This window comes from Macaca fascicularis, chromosome 5, assembly GCF_037993035.2.
Source record: "Macaca fascicularis isolate 582-1 chromosome 5, T2T-MFA8v1.1".
Taxonomy (NCBI): domain Eukaryota; kingdom Metazoa; phylum Chordata; class Mammalia; order Primates; family Cercopithecidae; genus Macaca; species Macaca fascicularis.
Genome location: NC_088379.1, coordinates 114,508,766 through 114,528,312, shown reverse-complemented (window position 1 = coordinate 114,528,312; position 19,547 = coordinate 114,508,766). Strand labels below are relative to the sequence as shown.

Sequence of the window (19,547 nt, the reverse complement as noted above, 5' to 3'; positions counted from 1 at the left end):
TATATCTCTTTGAGTTATTTTCCACTGTCTCAAAGCCATGCCTTGCTCTAAATAAAGCCAAGAGAATCCCAACACTGACTTTGTGGTTGAAAAACTGCTAAATCTCAAAACTGCTGCATTTCCATGCTGTATAAATATTCTCATTCATCTCACTAAATCTCCTCCACCCAGTATTTTAGTCCAAGAAACAACTGACAGCATCTTTTGTTCCCTTTTCTAGTATATACTCGGTATCATAGTTGACACTGGCCTCCCCTAGTTTGTAAACAAGTTTTTGTGCAGGTTAGTTGACTATATTTCCTAAGAGGAAGAATAGAGAAAAAAACCCAAAAAAACAAAAAAAACATGTTTCTTTGTAATGGCATTCAATTATTTCCTTTGCAAATCTGCTTACTGAAGATTTGCAGGCGCAGAAGTCATCTAATGTGTCCATTTGCTGAAAAACTACATTGCATTTTAACTGCTTCTAAGGACTATATTTTCAGCCTTTTAAATGAGATTAATGTGATACATTTATAGGTATTTTTTTAAAAAACAACATGTGCTGGAACAGCAAAGATTATTTTTTAATAGCGAGGACAAATCAGAATCCTGCTGTATGTGCTTAATGTTTTTCACAAGAATATTAGAAGAAAAGATCCATGTGGTACTTCAAACTGAAATTTTTCTTTCCTTTTTTTTCCTGATATATGAAATGTCAACATAGTTCAGTAGAGCAAAGAGAATCTTAGAGAACAGGACAGTTGAAATTGGTCATCTAAGCTTAAGTGGCTGTAATATTATGTTAATTGAATTATTTTTCTTTTTTAGGGTCCTCTAGGGCCTCCAGGACAAAAGGTAGAGTATAAACAACAATACTGTGAAAGTAATTATGCTCTCATGACCTAATGGCAAGCAGGAGAGGTGAATGAAATTAGCTACTGTAAGCCATGCTGAAGCAGTTAGTCTGGTTTGTGCATTCTGCTTTCTAAAAATACAGTCATATAATGTGAGCATTAGATGTCTAATTGACTCCATTATAAAAAATTCAATAAATCCAGAGCAGACTCTTTTTAAGTTGTCTGCTGAACTTGTCCGTTATTGAATTTTTAATTCAAATACTGGTAAAACATTATGACAAAATTTAAAATGTGAAAGATAATTTGATATTGCAAAATGAATGCATGGCCTTCCTCAATTATGTGATTGCCAAACGGCCAGGGAACTGAGCCGGAAAAAAGGATATTACTGGGTTCACTATATTCAAGTGGCCTATTGGTGTCCTTCTTGCTGAGGTAACGTGAAAAGTGACTTCCTGATAGTCATTTCATTGTTATCCACAATCATCAGAATTGACCATTAAATTCTGATGGAGAGGCCAGATGCAGTGGCTCACACCTGTAATCCCAACACTTTGAGAAGCTGAGGCGGTTGGATCACTTGAGGTTAAGAGTTAGAGACTAGCTTGGCTAACATGGTGAAACCCCTTCTCTACTAAAAATACAAAAATAGCTGGGTGTGGTGGCACACGCCTGTAGTCCCAGCTACTCAAGAGGCTGAGACAGGAGAATCGCTTGAACCTGGGCGGCAGAGGCTGCAGTGAGCCGAGATTGTGCCACTACACTCCAGCCTGGGTTAGACAGAGCAAAACTTGGTCTCAAAAACAAATTTTTTTTTCAAATTCTGATGGAGAAGATCTAGGGTTTCCAAAATTACACCTATCCTATAGTAGTAAATATCTTAATAGCAAATAGATGGCATTTTGCCAACAAAATATCACTAAATCCTCATTCCCCCATCCTCATACCCCTCAATCGGGGAGGGGGGTATTTAACCCGCGGAAAACTAAAGAAAACAATTGTATTATAACAGGTGGAAAAGTGATTATTCTTTATCTTTGGAATCCATCAAAGATAGAGACTTTTTATCCCCCAAGCACTGGGCATGTGGCATCTGTTGAAACATAATCCTACAAACCAAGTAAAAGTCCATGGGTTGCGAGACAACTTGTGCATAGGAACACTTTGTCCTTTGCAATAATGTCTCTATTAAGCATGGTGTGAAATTGTAAAGCTACTCTAATCCACATACGACCAGGATAAAATTACTGCTTCAGGCTTCGGGAAGTCCTTTAATGACCCATTCAATATAATCACTGAACGCAGTAAGGAACTTGCCATCTCAATTTGTTTTCGTTACAATTACTGTTTTTTCAGTAGACTACTTTTCAGGGGAGTTTTTGGTCTATAATTGCTATTTAAAAAAAAAATATTTTCCCCGTTATTATTAAAGAAATGTAATATCATACATCTACTAAGAAAAATCTGTTTTCCAGTTTTAGACAAAGAATAAGCACATTGTATTTAAAATGGTTTCTCCAGAGCCTAAATGGAAGGTGTAATGGAGGGAAATGACATCACTGTTTGAAAATATTTGCTAATGTTTCTGTATCCAGTTAAATGTCATAGATTTTTCTCAGGTAATAATTAGCTTTCTTATTCTCCAGCTCACCCATCTATGTCCAATCATTCATACTCACGCCACTATGCATGTGCACACACATGCCCACACGTGCTCACACACACACCCCTTAACTTTTTTGTAAAGAAGTTGTGTTGTTCCTGGTCAGTGTATAACATTTTTTACACCTTTTTGAGTCACTCTGGAAGACATATTCACATTCATGTGGCTTAAACTTACTCCTTGAAAGTCTGGGAGAAAAATGCTTAAAATACAACAAATTTGAGTTTACGACATGGGTCCCTTATTTAACTGCAGAATAAATGGTTGTTATTTTAATTACCTTTTGTTTTATGGTATTTTAACTCATTAAATGCAAGTGTTACTGCTACTGGTAGGCGTTTTCCAGATGGAACTAAGCCTATTTATTCTTAAAAACATGAAAATTTAGAGCCATGTGGCCCTCTGATAGGTATGATCAATTTATCATGTAAATTTCTTTAAAACATATTAAAGTTAAGTGGATACTTAGAAGCAAGTTTTAATTTTAACTCTGTCGTTTCTGGGGAAGCTTGAGGAATCTGCTTACATTATATATTTGAACATAGTGGATAAGGTCTGAAAAATAAAACTTCCTAGAAATGTTTTAGCAAGGCTTACATAACTAATACAATATAAATTTAGAATTGAAATATTTTGTGTATGATATCAACTGAATTTAATCATGTGTCTCTTTAGGGTTCTATTGGAGCACCTGGAATTCCAGGGATGAATGGGCAAAAGGTGAGTTCTATAAAATATTGTATTTAAAAAATAACTTGGTGACCATTGAAATCACAAAATTATTCTAGTTCATAATGTTAGTAATAAGCTTATATGCTTATAAAAACACTACATATACTTTTGAAATACAGGAAGATTGTGCTACAAATGACCAAATTAGTTTAATTTTTAAAGATGCATTAAAGAGTCAGGAATTCTTTGAAAATTTTCCATTTCAAGTATTTTGGATGTGTTACTGTTCAGTAAATTATGTATGTGATGCAACTATATCTTTCTCATAAATAGATATGGAATTGGAAAAATTTATGTTTAACATTGATTGTGATAAACAAAATGCACTTTTTATTCTGGTCGTGGTAAAACTAATATGTATTAATAATTGGCTAACAAAAGTTATTCTCATAGAAGGAACTAGTAAAACTTTCTGAATCCAGAAGGAAGCTCTTTTCACTGTTAAGCAAAAGTAGAAATTAAATAGGTTTGTCCTGCTTTGGTATTACATACACTTTTATTGTACTGTTAATAATGAGGGGAAAAAGTAAAGTGAAAGAAACAACAATACACTCTACATACACATGTCTATGTGTTGTATACATTTACTCCTGCAACATACTTACTAGGTGGACAAAGCATAGCTCCTCAACATCCCTGACTGGCTCTTTAGCCTGGAACCTTCACAGAAACCAGGAAAGCCATTGTGATCGCTGACAAAGCCCATTGCTGAGCCAGTCCGTCAGGAGCCAGGGAGCTGAGCGAGGGACTTTTCTGTCTTCCTCAGAGTTCTTGGCCTGGCCCTTTTATACCCTGTGACCCATTATCTTGCCTTCCCAGAGTATTTTAAATCCACGTACTCTGGACCAAATTCTGAAATCATACGTAACTCAACCCTTTCAGATGCAATAAATACTCCTTGTGATGTTTTCCATCACGTCCATCTTTTCTTTCTGTCAATAAGACATAAACAACCACAACTTTAAACCTAGTAAGTTGCTAAGAGCATGAGTCTACCACTCAGAGGCTGTGTGAATTTTGGCAAAGTCCTTGGAATTCTCTGGCCTCAGTTTCTCATCGGTAAAGGGAGACAATGGCGGTGCCTACCTAATAGAGTCAATGAGAGTTAAGGGAGTAAATAGATGTAAAGTCTTTAGACTGTATTTGATATTACCATTAAACTTTTCCTTCACTTCAGTTCAGTGGAGTTCTGAAAATTCAGTTAATCTATGTTTTTAAGAGGCTCTCTGTTCCCAGAAGTATTCAATTCCCACATGAAATTAATGTTCTCAGCCAAGGCTTATGTTGTCCTTTAGTCCATAAACGAAACACCGCACACTCACCAGTAGTTAACCATCCATGTCACAGCTACGTTTTCCACTTAGTAAAATGCATATCCATTTGCTTCACAAATCCTGGCAAAGACAGAAGATTTAGAATATTGCAGATCATGGAGGGAAACCTAAGCAAAAATTTAAAAGTGTATTCATTCTCAGATGGATCTGAAAATTATATAACTCAAGATAACATTTAGAAAGAACAAAATACAGATATGGCATAAATATTGTTTTTGACATTGGTGAAAAACAAAACTTGTATGCCTAAGGTTAATAATGTTTTCCTTTTTCTTCTTTGTTTCTTTTCATTTTTCAACTTTGAGACAATCATGAAAATTTATAGAAACTTTTAACGTGAAACAAAACAACTTTAAAACTGTCACATATACCTTTTGAAGACTGCATATTCTTTATTTTTGCAAAGGAAATATGCAATTTCCTTAGCAAGAGAAAGGAATGTGACATTTTCTTGTCCTAGTCACCAAGTTTAAATTATATTTCAAGGAAATAGACAGTTAATATTTGCAGTTTTATGTCTTGTTATACATCTTTGTGGCATTTTAAAAGTGTTTTCTGTAAAACCCAGGGAAATGAAATGATTTCACACTTTTATGAAGGCATCAGCAAAATGTAATTTAAATTTGTTTTCCCTCCTTCAGAGAACTAAACCTAAAGCTTTGTGTATGGAATTTCTGTTAGGTCTAGTCATTACTTAACATTTGTAATATTTGCTGTATCATTTTTAGGAAAAGAAAGTGTAAAAAACACGAGCCTCCTTCACTGAAACAGCAGGTCACTTAGTAAAAACAAAACTGGCAATAGAGTAATAATTTTACGTACTTAGAGCATATGAGCATATGAAATGAACTCTAGAATTTGTTTTTAAACAATTTTTTTGAACTCTAGACTTTGTTTTTCTGGAGTCTTGAACTCTAGAATTTGTTTTTCTAAGAAAGGAGCTTACAATGACATAATTTTTTTTTAGTAAGAGCACCTCAATATCCTTAAATTGTCTTGAGAAAACATTTTCTTCTCCAATACAATTTTGCTTTTTCCAAAAGAGTACTTTTGATACTTAGAAAAGTTTTCAGACAGTGGTTAGGAGAGGATATAATTTCTAAGCCATCAGAAATATGGCAAATAATATCCAGCTACTTGGGGGCACTGAGGCAGAAGGATTGCTTGAGTCCGGCCTGGGCACCGTAGTGAGATCCTATCTCTTAAAAAGAAAAAAGTAAGAAATATGGCCAAAACACTCAAAAAACAAAACAAAACAAAACAAAAAACCCTGGGGAATAAAAAATTCTCTTCTTATGTTTGAAAAAAAGAAAGAAAAGTATACTTTTTTAAGAAAACACTGGCCAGGCGTAGTGTCTCATGCCTATAATCCCAGCATTTTTAGAGGCTAAGGCAGGAGGATTGCCTAAGCTCAGGAGCTGGAGACCAACCTGGGCAACATGGTGAAACCCTGTCTCTATTTGAAAAAAAAGAAAGTGAGAGAGAAAGAAAAAAAGAAGACAAAAATGCTCTGTTTCCCATAGAACATTGTCCATCCATTCAGGATGGCAAAATAGGTGAAGGCCTTAGCACATAAACTTGGCATGACATTTTTCCTACACATTATATTTTACATTTTGATCACCTTGATTGCTAATCTAAATATTTATTTTTATAGTGGTTTTTCATTAAGAGAAAGGACTTGCTTAAGCAGTGGCATGGTATTAGACTCCAATCTTGCCCCTTCTGGCATCACAACCTATGAAGGGCTACAGAGCATCCTTCTGTGAAATGTAGGAGGCAGTGTGGTACAGAGAAAAGGGCATGGTCTCTGCATCTGAGAGAGAATGTCATCATTTGGGCCAGTCACTTAACCTTTCTAAGGTTCCAGTGTACACTATAGAGACAGACCTTGTAGTATTAATTAGGCAACATATTCCTCCAGTAGTATTCTCATGCCTTAAGAATTTCAGCAGGCTGGACACAGTGGCTTATGCTTATAATCCCAACACTTTGGGAGGCCAAGGTGGGAGGATCGCTTGAGCCAAGGAGTTCAGGGTTACAGTGAGCCGTGATCGTGCCACTGCACTCCAGCGTGGGCAACATAGTGAGACCCTGTCTCAAAAAAAAAAAAAAAAAAGTGTCAGCAAATGAGCCCTAGACTTACATTCAAGCAGGGAGGAAAAGCCAGTTGAATTCCTCACAGAGAGGAAATGAATATGCAGAATTATACGTAGAGGTAGAATGTGTTCTCTGTACCCTGGCTGTCTCCCTGACCCTAAGGACTAAGGGCCCCAGCTCTTAAGGACTGGGTGGTTGGAATGTCACTGCTATAGATACAAGACACGTTTCACATTATTATGAAAGTACAGTCACCAGCGGGCTGATGTAGGATCCCTGTCCTTGTGTCAGAACACTCTGTACTCTTTCACCTCTTGTGTAGCCTTTGAAGGACTCCTTTTCTCTCCGCATTCAAAGGGGCTTCATTTGTAAAATGAGAGCAGAAGCTGTACCAATTTATCCCTAAGTTTCTCAGAGATACTATGAGTACACAAAAAGTCCCCCATCCCCCATGTCTTGTTTCCAATGCAGCTAGCTTTCAGCATCCTCTGTTCCCAATTCTGAAAGCTGATGTTTTCGTAATTTGGACTTGTTTCCACCAACCAAGCAGTTAGGGCAGATCTAATGCAAATCCTACCCAAAAATATAAAATGTTATCTATTTCTTCTTTGGCTAATTATATTGAACACAAAAATAATGTAATTCTCCTGAAGATCTTGTTGGTTTAAACATATAACTAACATTTTATTTATCCTCCATAATGTATTCTTTCCCCTACCGTGTGTGTGCATGAGTGCATGCACACAAACACACACACACATATAATACATGAAGTGATGTATATTTGAATATTGATCAGTTAGTTCCTACTTCAAATACTCTGGAGAAATGTGAGCTATTTAAAATAATTTTATGGTCGAAACGTGTTTTTAAAGTGAAGAATTATTTGGCAAAATAGATTGCTGTCTACAATTTTTGTTTACATACTTATGTCAGTTTTTAAAAATCTGAACTGTTAAAAGGTGTTATTAAAACTCTGTATTTTTCTACTTTTTCCTGATTTACATCTTTCTTAGCATCCATAAGAACAGATAATCACTAAGACAGTTTATTTGAAGAGCAATTAGTGCCCAACACTGTGCAAATGCCGTGAAAGAGGAGCTGGAGGCCGGGCGCGGTGGCTCATGCCTGTAATCCCAACACTTTGGGAGGCCGAGACAGGTGGATCACCTGAGGTCGGGAGTTCGAGACCAGCCTGACCAACATAGAGAAACCCCGTCTCTACTAAAAATGCAAAATTAGCGGGGCATGGTGGTGCATGCCTGTAATCCCAGCTACTTGGGAGGCTGAGGCAGGAGAATCACTTGAACCCTGGAGGTGGAGGTTGCAGTAAGCCAAGATTGCGCCGTTGCACTCTAGCCTGGGCAACAAGAGCAAAACTCCATCTTAAAAAAAAAAAAAAAAAAAGAGCTCGAGACAGATGAAGTCCATACAAAGTCCTATTTTTACTCCTCTTAATTCACATCCTTGTCTCTTGATTACTACAAAAATAATGTTGAAGATTTTCAGGATTAAAATGAAATTTTTTATGTCTATGTAAGCTAGAATTTTTCTGAGGCCTGCAGAGTCATAGGGATTGTTTCCAAACCAAGAGATAAATATCAGATGATCTTGATTCATGCAATTTTAAGTGCTTTCTAGAGTTTATTGTTAGTTTTAAAACTTCAAATATAACATAAATTTAAAAATTGATATTAATGTATCACCTATGAATCCATCACAAATAGCTATGTGATTTTTAAGTAACATTAAATTTTAATTAGTTTACAGTTATGACATTTGAAATTTCTTTTTATCTCTTATACCTGGGTCACACAGTTCTTCACTGACATTAATCTTTACAGCATACTTTTAATGGCATTTTTATTGTAAGTATATTTAGAGAACAGATAAACTGAAGCTCTTAGACTTTCAAAGCTTAAGCCATTGATTCAAGTCTATGCAGTGGACAATACAATAAATCCGATATTTTTTATTCCCCGTTCACTTACTATAAACACTAAACACAGGTTTTTTTGTTATTTATTTATATATTTATTGCTACCTACATTCCTGAAGGTTTTCAACATGTAGGGCTGTTTTTGTTTTCTAGTTAATTAGCTTAAAATTTTCCTTTAGCAGAATTTACCCAATAATTTATTATGCAATATATTTGTGACTTTCTAATGCTAAACTTTAAGAAAAGATATTGAGACTAAATTAAGTGATTGATTGATGATTCCAGATTAGTTAATAGTTCAAGGAAAGTATCTTACAACAATTCAATCTTTTTTGTGTTAAAAGTGAGAATTATATTTTTTAATTTTTCAGTTTTTTAACATTAATAATTGTATATATTAGAATTCCAAGAGTACATGACCATGAATGCTTTCTTCTTAAAGAAGCACCATCATTTCCTGTTACAGATATTTCATAAAGTCAAGTCACTTCATCCATTCCTGAGAATGATTTATATATTCTCAGCCATTTTTATACAAAAACCTACTCTACTCTTAAAGACTTTTTTCACTCAATTTTACTTGTTAAGCAGAACACAAGATATTTCTTTTCTTCATGTAATTATTTTTGGGTTTCTTTAGGAGAAAAGAAAAAGTTAGTTGAAGGAGGTTTTTTCCTGCTGGCTTGAAATAAAACTATTATAGTAAGATTTTCTTTAAAACCACTTTCCTCCTGACGTTTTTAGGCATGTTACTATAAAGTTTGATACCAGTTACTATTCTAGCAAATGAAAATATTGGGAGAAGGAAGAGTAAGCAGTTGAAGGATTGGGATTGCTGAGAGAAAGGGGTAGCTGAGGAAGTAAAGCTTCTCACTCGCTGCTGCAAAACAGAAAAACAGCGAAGCAAATGTTTATGAATGAATTATGACATCATGAAATCCACTCTTTTCTATTTTAATGTAAAAGACACTGCATTTTATAGAAGAAATCACAAAAATACCGACATATTACATCTGATTAAATTGTATCCATAATTGGGAAAAGCTTTTTAAAGAAATTTCCCTTAAATGTACTCTTTGAGTCACTTATTAATTTCCTCGATCATTCATTTAACAAATATTTATTTAACCCTTACTAAGTGTGAGGCACCAACTGAACACTGAGTTTACAGCTGTCTCTGCCTCATGGAATTTCTAGGCTAATGGGTAGTAGGGGGATTAAATGAATAATTATATGAAAACTCTATAGATATTTAAATTAGAATATTGTGAAGTATTATAACAGAAAAGCACAGGGCTCCCTGGCCCGGTGCAAAGGACTAAGAGCGAGCACTTCCCCGATCAGAGACTTTCAGTGAGGCTCGCAGTATAAATGGGAGTTGGCAAAAGAAGAAGAGCTTTCACCATGTTGCAATATTTACAATTTAAACTATAGATAACCTTGGTCTTAGAATTCTGTTCCTAAAACACCGTATTGTTGATATTATTGATCACTATAGGGTTTTTGTATTCATCATGGACAGCTTTTCCTTAAAATTTCTGACTACTAAAATACTAAGTCAATATAAACCACACACCCTGTTTTTGTATCATTAGGTCTAATCTCTGATACTCTGGATTTTGAGATATGTGTTAAAAATAAGACTGTAATGTTATAATTTATTGTCAAAAATCATAACAGGTGAAATCTACCCAGTACCATTTATTTGATGCCAGGCCACATGGCCAAGGGGTAGCCATGATCCAACTGTGAGACAGCATTGGTGGGATTCGTTTATGAGAAACTGAATTCCTTTCAGGATCCTCTTCTCTGTCTTCTCTGCCTAGTTCAGAGAACAGAAGCAGTATATCATATTTACTAAAATGTATCCAGTGTTTATTACCTGCTGGGCAGCGTCCTAAGTGTTACAGGCATCTTAGCTCATTTCGTCCTCATAGCAATTCTGTGAAATAGGCACTATGATTATCTCCATTTTCTTAATGAGGAAACTGAGGTGCAGAAAGAGTAAAAGAAGCCCAAGGTCATCCAAGTGTTAGTGGCAGAGTAGAACTTAAGAGCCAGGCATTCTGCTTCCACTGCACGGTAGTGGTTAAGAGTGTGGATTTTTAAATTCAGAAAATCCTAGCTTTGCTGCTCGGTGTTTGTATGACCTTGGACAAATTGCTTACCTTCTCTGAGCCTTAGTTGCCTCATTTTTCAAATAGGAATTATAATGTTCACCTCTAAGTTTAATCAGAAAAGATAAAGGAAGTAATACTTATAACTGTCTATTAAAAGACTGTTAAATAACAGTAGATTGTTTTCCTCTTTGAATTGGAGGCATTAATGCCTCCATGATTCAGAAACCTCTAGGTGTCCAAATGAGTATCAGTAAGAAGTATTATCTCATTCTCTTCATTGACCTTTAGAATTTTTCCACTTGGACATAAACATTTAAAATTTCCATTAATAATTAAACACATTCTCTTTCCAAGAGAAAGAATAATTTATCATTCAAACTATACACAGTATCTTTAAGAACTATACTTTAGGAAATAAAGAATTAGCTGGGTTTTAAAACTTTCAAATTGGATATATTTTCAAGGACACATTATGTTACAAGTCATGGAAACCTAAGAGAACCAGGTGAAAAAATAAAGGTATTTCCTTAAGTCATATGAGCTTGAAAGTCCAGCGCTAATGCAGTCTTCAGCTTGGCTTTGTTAAACCGACAACTAAACTTCATCACTAAGAACCCAGGTTCCTTCATCTCTTGGCCCTTCTTCCATGTTCCTGCTGTCAACCTAGTTCCCGCTTTCCTCTCAGTTGTAAGGTGGCTGCCAATCACTCCTGGCGCTGCATTCTTTCATATCTACATTCAGAGCGTGAAAGAGTGTCTTTCCCAAAATATACAGCAACTCTGTTGAGCTCCTTTCTGACTGGAGACACGTGGGTAGAGGTCTTTTCCTCAACCTCTTGCCAGGGGAATGTCAGATGAGGATTGGCCACTACTGCTGAAACTTCTTTTCTCGTGATCCCAGTCCAGTGGAAAGTTGTAATAAACACGAATTGTCTAATTTAGAAGAGATTCTTGTAACAGAAGGGAGCTGAAAAACTGCTGTATCTGACTTTTCCCAGCCCTAAGAAGCTCACTTCATATGACTCCCTTCATCCATTTTGATATTTCATATTCCTATCTCGTAAGCTTTTATTCTTAATCTTTTTCCCCCGTAAGAGTACATTGAGGATAATATTTTTATATTCAAAACGGAGAACCCTCTGTGGCATCATGCTCTCTGGCTGGTTTGGGCTCACTTTTGCATCTTTCATGTTATTTTAAAAGGGGATGCTGGGTAGTGCTTCCCTTGGATGCAGGCGAGCAGTGCCCCTCTTCTAAGCCTCCTTTGTCCATCTTGTGGTATCACCCTCCTTATAAGTGAGGAGTTCATAGGGCCAAGGAGACTTGCCTGCCCATAGTCTTGTCTTCCCACTTCCAGATCATGTCTCAGGTACCTGGAAGCCAAGAGTTCCTGCCTCATCTGTCTTGAGTCCATTGTCAGTACTGGGCCCTCCCCAGATCTGTATTCTAGAGTGGACCATCCTGCCGGCATGTGCACCCCTAAGCCTATGGGTGGCTGTGGAGCACTGTTGATGAGGAGCTGTGGGCAGGGCTTGGAGGCTGTGGTGTTCACATGTAATCCCCAAGGCACTTCATAGAGAGAACTAGGGCTGGAGAGACAAAGAGGATGACCATGCATACTCCTACTTAGACCTTCAGATTTTGTGAGTGTCCTCAAGGCAAATAATTCCTCTCATTTATGTAAATTTCACCCAGATAAAGTCAATTTAGTATCTTTCATGACCCCACCCCATCCCCCCCGGAAACTTCTATCTCTCTGCATTACATTTCCTTTGTTCAAATTGTATTGTATATATTTCTGTCTACATGAACAGTATGAAAATCTAAAATTAAAAGTGTTAACGAGAAGACTTATTTCTGAAACACCTCATACTGTTAGATTATTGATACAACTATCATGTTTTCTTATTTATCATTTTTAGACATTTGTAATTTTTGGGGGTTTTTTTTTTTTTTTTGAGACAGAGTCTAGCTCTGTCACCCAAACTGGAGTGCAGTGGCGTGATCTCAACTCACTCACTGCAAGTTCCGCCTCCCGGGTTCACACCATTCTCCTGCCTCAGCCTCCTGAGTAGCTGGGACTACAGGCAACCACCATCTCGCCCAGCTAATTTTTTTTATTTTTATTTTTAGTAGAGATGGGGTTTCACCGTGTTAGCCAGGATAGTCTCGATCTCCTGACCTCGTGATCCACCCGCCTTGGCCTCCCAAAGTGCTGGGATTACAGGCATGAGCCACCGCGCCCGGCCAACATTTGTAATTTTTCAAAAGGCATAAGGAAGGTTTGGTCACCAGGTTAAATTTAGTTATTAAACAGTTTAAGACCCATTTCAGCAAATTACCCAAAAAAGGGTATTTGTATTAAGTTCCTGGCTGATATACTTGTCTGCTTTTCTACTATTTAGTATTCACATTACCAGTGTGGACAAAGAGATTGAAACTGCCTTTGCAAAATTATAACTAAGGAAATTATGACAGTGAAAGATATCAGACTTAACCATCTGCATCTTGCTTTTAACCTCTAAACTGTCCTTGTCCATTCCTGGGCATAGGTTGAACTAGTCTTGGATTTTACTTATGGTTTAAATAATAGCCCTTCCCAAAAGCTAAACTGTTCTTGTAAAATGAATGAAAGGCCACCAGCCACCGAGTAAGGATGAGAGGGGCTGGAATTCTAAATATTACCAGCCGTTATTCCAGAGGTCATAAGATTTGCAAGTTACGTCACTATTGTGAACCTAAGATTGGCCTGTTGAGATGTCTTTTCAGGTTTTTGCATTTCTAACCGGATGGCCCCACCTCCACCTGACAACAGGTTCTGTGGCCCCCACCCAGGAACTGACTTAGCATAAGAGAACAGCTTCCATTCCCTATGATATCATCTCTGAGCCAACCAATCAGCGCTTCCAATTCACTGGCCCCTACCCACCAAATTATCCTTAAAAGCTCTGAGCTCCGAGTTTTGGGGGAGACTGATTTTAGCAATAATAAAACTGTGGTCTCCTGCACAGCCACCTCTGTGTGAATTACTCTTTCTCCATTGCAATTCCCTTGTCTTGATAAATTGGCTCTGTCTGGGCAGCCGGCAAGATGAGCCCGTTGGGCAGTTACACGATTCTAATTTTAGGGAGGAAGTTTGCTGTTTAGATAACCCAGTAGGGATGCCAGTTCTCTGACGCATAAGCAAACCTAATTGTCCAGGCTAGGGGTTTTCTCTTTTTACTTTTGCGTGTTACGCAGCTTCCTGTGCTTCCAGGAATGAAAAGGAAAAAGAATCAGGGATTGGGGATGCAAGTAGGAGCTAAAGACTGCAGAACTGCTACACACAGAGAGAAGCCGATTTCCTAAGATGGTCTAGGAGGGAGGGAAGAAGGAGAACAGTGAGGTGGAAGAGGGAGAGAGGAGAAGCCAGTAAGATGAAGACAGACTCAGCTCCGTGATGACGCCTTCCTGAAAGACCAAATGGTGAATCTTGAATTCACGAAATTCCTGCAGAGAGGAATTCTTGAGGAAACTGGTGAAGAATTGACTGAACCACGTGAATTGGTGTGGGGCAAAGCAGAGACATGTATAGATGCAAGGCTTGAGCAGGGGACTGGAAAAAGCAAGTCTTAGACTTGAGCCAAATTTAGTCAGATCTCTAAGAAATAAAGAATGACCGGGTAACGTCTTTAGTCCAACAACAACAACAAGAGCAGCAACAGCAACAACTAGTAACAGTAATAAATCTTACTCCTTTAGAGTTGGAAGAAAGCAAATATTTGACTCAGCCCCACACACTTTACAAGAGAAAAACAGCCCGAATGGAAGCATAAGCAATTTGTTCTTTGTCATAGAACTGGAAGTTCAGTACATCTAACACCAATGTACTGAACAGCTATTATGTGGAACAGCGGGTATTATGGTATTAGGCTGGTACTAGTGTCCTAAAGCCACTTTACTATTTTATGTGAAAATTAAACAGAAAAGAAACATGATAAAATTGAATAATATTTTTAGACACAAGCTGCTTGAATAGAAGAAACACAAGATGAGGAATCAGAAGACCTGGGTTTTAATCTCACATCTACCTCTTTGTGGCTCTTTGTCTCTGGAAAAGTTACTTCCTCTCTCTGAATGTTTCTTCCTCTGTTAAGAATGACTGGCTTGGCTCCTTTCACTAAAATATTTCACTGTTTTGTGAGTGCTCCTGCTTAGGGAAAAGCAGATGTTAGTGAGTTCATGGAGTAAATGATGACACTTGCGTAAATTCTGAGAGGGTCTTTGGGGAACTTTAGATGACATGAAAATTTATAGAACCAGCATCGTCCCAGCTACTTCTCGCCCCTCACCTGAGGCACTGGGGGTGAAGGAAGAAGCAGACGGAAGAGATGAGCAGTACATGGAAATGTCGACAATGCCCCAGGCTCTGGACCCACAGGCTGAATTGCTGGAGCCTTTAGTCCTCTAGGTAAACACTCTTCCCCCAACAGAGTCCTGGAGGGATTTTCTTGGAAGACATTGACGTTCTCATTGCTGTCACCCTGCCCTTCACAGACTCCTCTTCTAACTCACACTCACCTCACTTCACTCTACCCCATGCTGGGCCTGTGTCCTTCAATCCTAGCGATTCAGACTGACCTGGGCACAACTTGGAGGTGCGCCACTGCAGAGTTAACATTTCTCCCATCTTTTCCTTGCTCCCTTCTCTTTTCCCATGGCGGCTGCCTTGCAGGTGCCTGAGACAGAGCCATCTCTTGCCGTGACAGTTATACTATTTTCCAAACTCCCAGTTGGGCAGCCTTGCTGTCTCGTTTCCTACCTGGCCTATTCAGTGCTTCACATCTTCATGTAGGCTTAATGCATTTGGTTCTCCTGTATTCATTCATTCCTCTAACACTGATGTACCGAACAGCTATTATGTGTGAGTGGTTTTAATAGGTGCTGTGAAAGAGTAATGAGCTAAATAGACCAAGTCCTCTGCTCAAGGAGCTCATAGTCTAGTGGTGATGGGGGTATGGGAGTGGAAAATAGAGTTGTCAGATAAAATATAAGATGCCCTATTAAATTTGAATTTCACATAACAACTGAGAATTTCTAATATGACTATGTCCCATTTAATATTTGGAATATATTTAGCTAAAATATGATTCATTATTTATCTGAAATTTAAATTTAACTCCGTCTCCTATATTTTTGTTTGCCAAACCTTAAAGTCCTAATGGCGGGAGACCAAAAAGAAACACAAAGTTGTATCTTAGGTCGCAGTTGGTATAATAGAGAAAGGCACAGGCATATACCTTTACAGGGAGTGGTGATGTGGTTAGGGGAGTGGGGGAAACTCAGGGGTAACCCCTGTAGTAAGGGGATGCTTGATTCAAAGCCAAAGGAGGTGAGAGAGCAATCCTATGGCTATCTGAGGAAAAAACATAGGAGGTCCATTAGAGAACGCCCAGGTGCAAAGGCCCTGGGCAGGCGGCTACTTTCCACACTGGAGCAAGGTGGGGATGGGGTTCAGTGTGGCTGGAGTATGTGAGGGGGCAGCAGAAGGGAGGTCAGAGGAGCAGTAGGAGTCAGATCATGTGGGGCTAGGGCCATTATAAGGATGTCGGCTCTTATTTTGAATGAGATGGGACAGGCTTGCAGAGAACTGAGTGAAGGAGCTCTATGCCTGACTTGCTTTTAAGAGAATGTTGGAAGCTGGTGGGTGGGAAAGAACTCCTTTAGTTGGTCCCTAGAGTCAGCCTCTAACCACTAGCTTACCATACAGACAGTACAGAGACTGGCTGTGCCATGTTACACACAAGAACTTGATCTCCTGGACCCTCCAAAAGCCACTCTGGCCTGAGCTAGAGCTTGCTTCTAGTCTCTCCACCCGCCACATACTGCTCCAGCTTGGCAGAGTTCTCTGGTGCATTTTAACTGCATATGCAATGGAGTGGAGTCTCCATTTTGAAGTCTTGCTGTATGTTGACTTGCTTTAATACTGATAGTACTCCTTCCTTGCTTTTAAAGGCTTTTGGTTCATGATGTCTTCTAATAATTAAATACTTTTATAGTTTAAACCAATGCTTGAGAGAAGCAGAAATATAATGCAAGCCTCAAATACAAACTGCATATGCAATTTTTAAGTTGATCACATTGGAAAAAGGTAAAAAGAAGTAGTATTAATTTTAATAATATAGTTTTTAAACTCAGTGTCTATTCAAAATTATCATTTTAACATGATATGAATTAATATTTCAAGAATAATAATATTCACATTTTTAGTGAGATATTTTACACTTTTTGCCCTACTAAATCTTTAAAATTGTATTCTGCACTTATATCCATTTCCATTAGGACTAGCCACATTTCCACTGCTCCATAGCTGCCTGTGGTTAGTGGTACCAATTGGACAACACAGGTTTAAACTCTGCTCATTTTCCAGGTATAACGTATAGGTCCATTCCATTCTCATTCCAATTTCCAGAAAGGAAATCTATCGTGATTCAAGTGATGATGAGCAATATTACTGCTAGATGACACACTTCCTTTGAGCACTCAGTATTTGTAAGAAAACCGCATTTCTTTTTATCCTTAACTATTCATTCAAGTAGCCCTTGAATGACAGTTCCTGAAATAATTGTAATGGCCGTGAGTAATGTTTTACATTAGAGTTCCAAAAGAGTTGGATTTTTTTTTTTTTTTTTTTTGAAAAATGAAAGCAGCAAGCCATCCTTCTTAAAAGTCAGTCCAACTTGTTTTCAGCCTAAAATGGAAATGGCCGTTTGGGAATGGTCATACTGGGAATAGCCTTTAAATTTAAAGTATAGTAGACAAAACTCCATTAATCTACCTGTGGTTAAGATGTTAGCTGCCGTTTTTCTTTATTACCATCTATGGAATACCCTCTGTTTTAAGTATGAAATGTGTTCAGAAATAGATGGATAGATTGTGCAACAAACATGAGACCAGCTCCCCCCACCCACATACACACACACACAACCTGGTTCCCATTTTTTTTGTTTGTACCTTTCTGATATATTTTTCTGTATATGTACATGTTCACTATTATGTAATAGTGTAACATCATGATAACTTTATTTAGAGGATTCATGATAATCATTTTTGTCCTGATATATTGAAAGATATTAATACAAGATGTATGCTTTATCCCTCAGTAAGACTTCTCATTGATTTCTATTTATTATGTTTCTTACTTCATGAAGTGCAAGAAAACTTTCCCCCAAAAATGTTTCATGAACTCAATTAGATGCCCCCTAATGTGTATATGTATATGTGTATATGTATACATATATGTATATATTTCCCCCACTCAAAAATAAGCTCTTTGGGCACAGGCACTTGTCATGTCTATTTCATCTTTATGTCTCAGGAAACACTCAGTCCAGAGTAGAACATATAGTAAATTTTCACTGTTAGTTGAATAATCAGCACCTACAGACTCCTGTAGCTTGGCTATGAAACTCATACTTGTACAGTGGTTTATCTTTTATATTCTTTGCACAGAACCTGGGAAACTAAGTGTGGACAATAACAGAATGCTCTGTAGTCCTTTAATCTAACTTGGATTATGTGTTGCTTGATATAACTATTATAAAGGTAAAATGCTATCAGTCATTTTTTCCTCTAGCTTTATTCACTTTTCAGCTGTAACATTTTGTGAATACCTACTTAAATTATGAACCCATCAGAAAATATTTAAGCTTACAAGTAAAAAATTTAAAACTGAAAAACAGTAAGCTCTCATTTGTGCATATTAAAATGGCCACAAAAATAATTAAAATTGTGATATTCAATGCTGTTGTGAAAAACCATTGTTGTAAAACGTTTTGAAAAAGTAATACAGAGTGGATGCCTATAAAAGCAATGCCTATGAAAAACTTTTTAAAGTGCCTATAAAAGCAAATAAAACTCAGAACTCTTTTAGAAAGCAATTTAGAAATATGCAGTTAGTGCCATAAAATGTTTCCATTGACTAATAAAACAAATTTAGATAATTTATCATAATTAAATTATTTGACAGAAAAATATGAGTATATTTACAAAGGTGTTTATTTTAGTTTATATTTAATAGTAAAAATTGGAAGAACACGAGTATTCAACAATGTGGGACTGATTAAACAAATGATCACACCTGACTTTGATAGATGATTAAACTATTCACAAGACAGTGTTCACAAATACTGTGTGAAAACAAATGTGCGTATAAAGGTTTAAAAAATCAGAACATCAAGCTATGCAATATGTTTACAATTGCTTGAAAATATGTAACCGTAAATAACAAAGACCAGAAGGAGACGGGACAAAATGAAAACAATTATTACAGACCGATGGGGATTACAGGTACCATTTTTTGCTGCCTTTTATGTTAAAGATTAACAACATAAAAAATCAAAGAAAAAAAGGAGATCAAGCTTTAGTCCCTCAATGTTCATATATTAAGGACAATGTTATGCAGATACCTCAGCAACATTTCTCTTCCTTGCTTCAAAATCTCAGCATGAATTTTTGTCCTGTTCCAGAGGCTTAACCAGTTTTTTAAAAAATAACTCTGCTACAATGGTTATTCTTTGAAAGTCTAAACAAAGTTTGCCTTGTTTCCTGGCGGCATCTCTTATTTGCATTAAACCATGAGTTATGATATTAGTGCTTCCTGTTCTGGATTCTTTGAAGCAAGCAGACTCCATAGGTCTTTTTCTGGTTGCACAGTAAATGATACTCCTTTTTCAGGATGTATTCTGTTTCCAAGTTCTTATCCTTTGTTATGTACAAATGGCATATCAAAATTTCCCCGTAATGACCATCATTATTCTAAGTCAACATTTTTTCCCATTTT

At 37.2% G+C, this 19,547-nt stretch overlaps 1 protein-coding gene across 2 annotated transcripts in view; it reads left to right on the top strand.

The window, feature by feature from the left end:
• Positions 1–19,547, top strand: part of COL25A1 (collagen type XXV alpha 1 chain) — a 506,241-nt gene that overhangs the window by 395,406 nt on the left and 91,288 nt on the right. For both annotated transcript variants that reach the window (XM_065545315.2, XM_045392741.3), the window contains exons 11-12: positions 811–837; positions 3,178–3,222. In XM_065545315.2, coding sequence (XP_065401387.1) covers positions 811–837; positions 3,178–3,222 — 72 coding nt within the window. The remainder of the gene's footprint in view (positions 1–810; positions 838–3,177; positions 3,223–19,547) is intronic.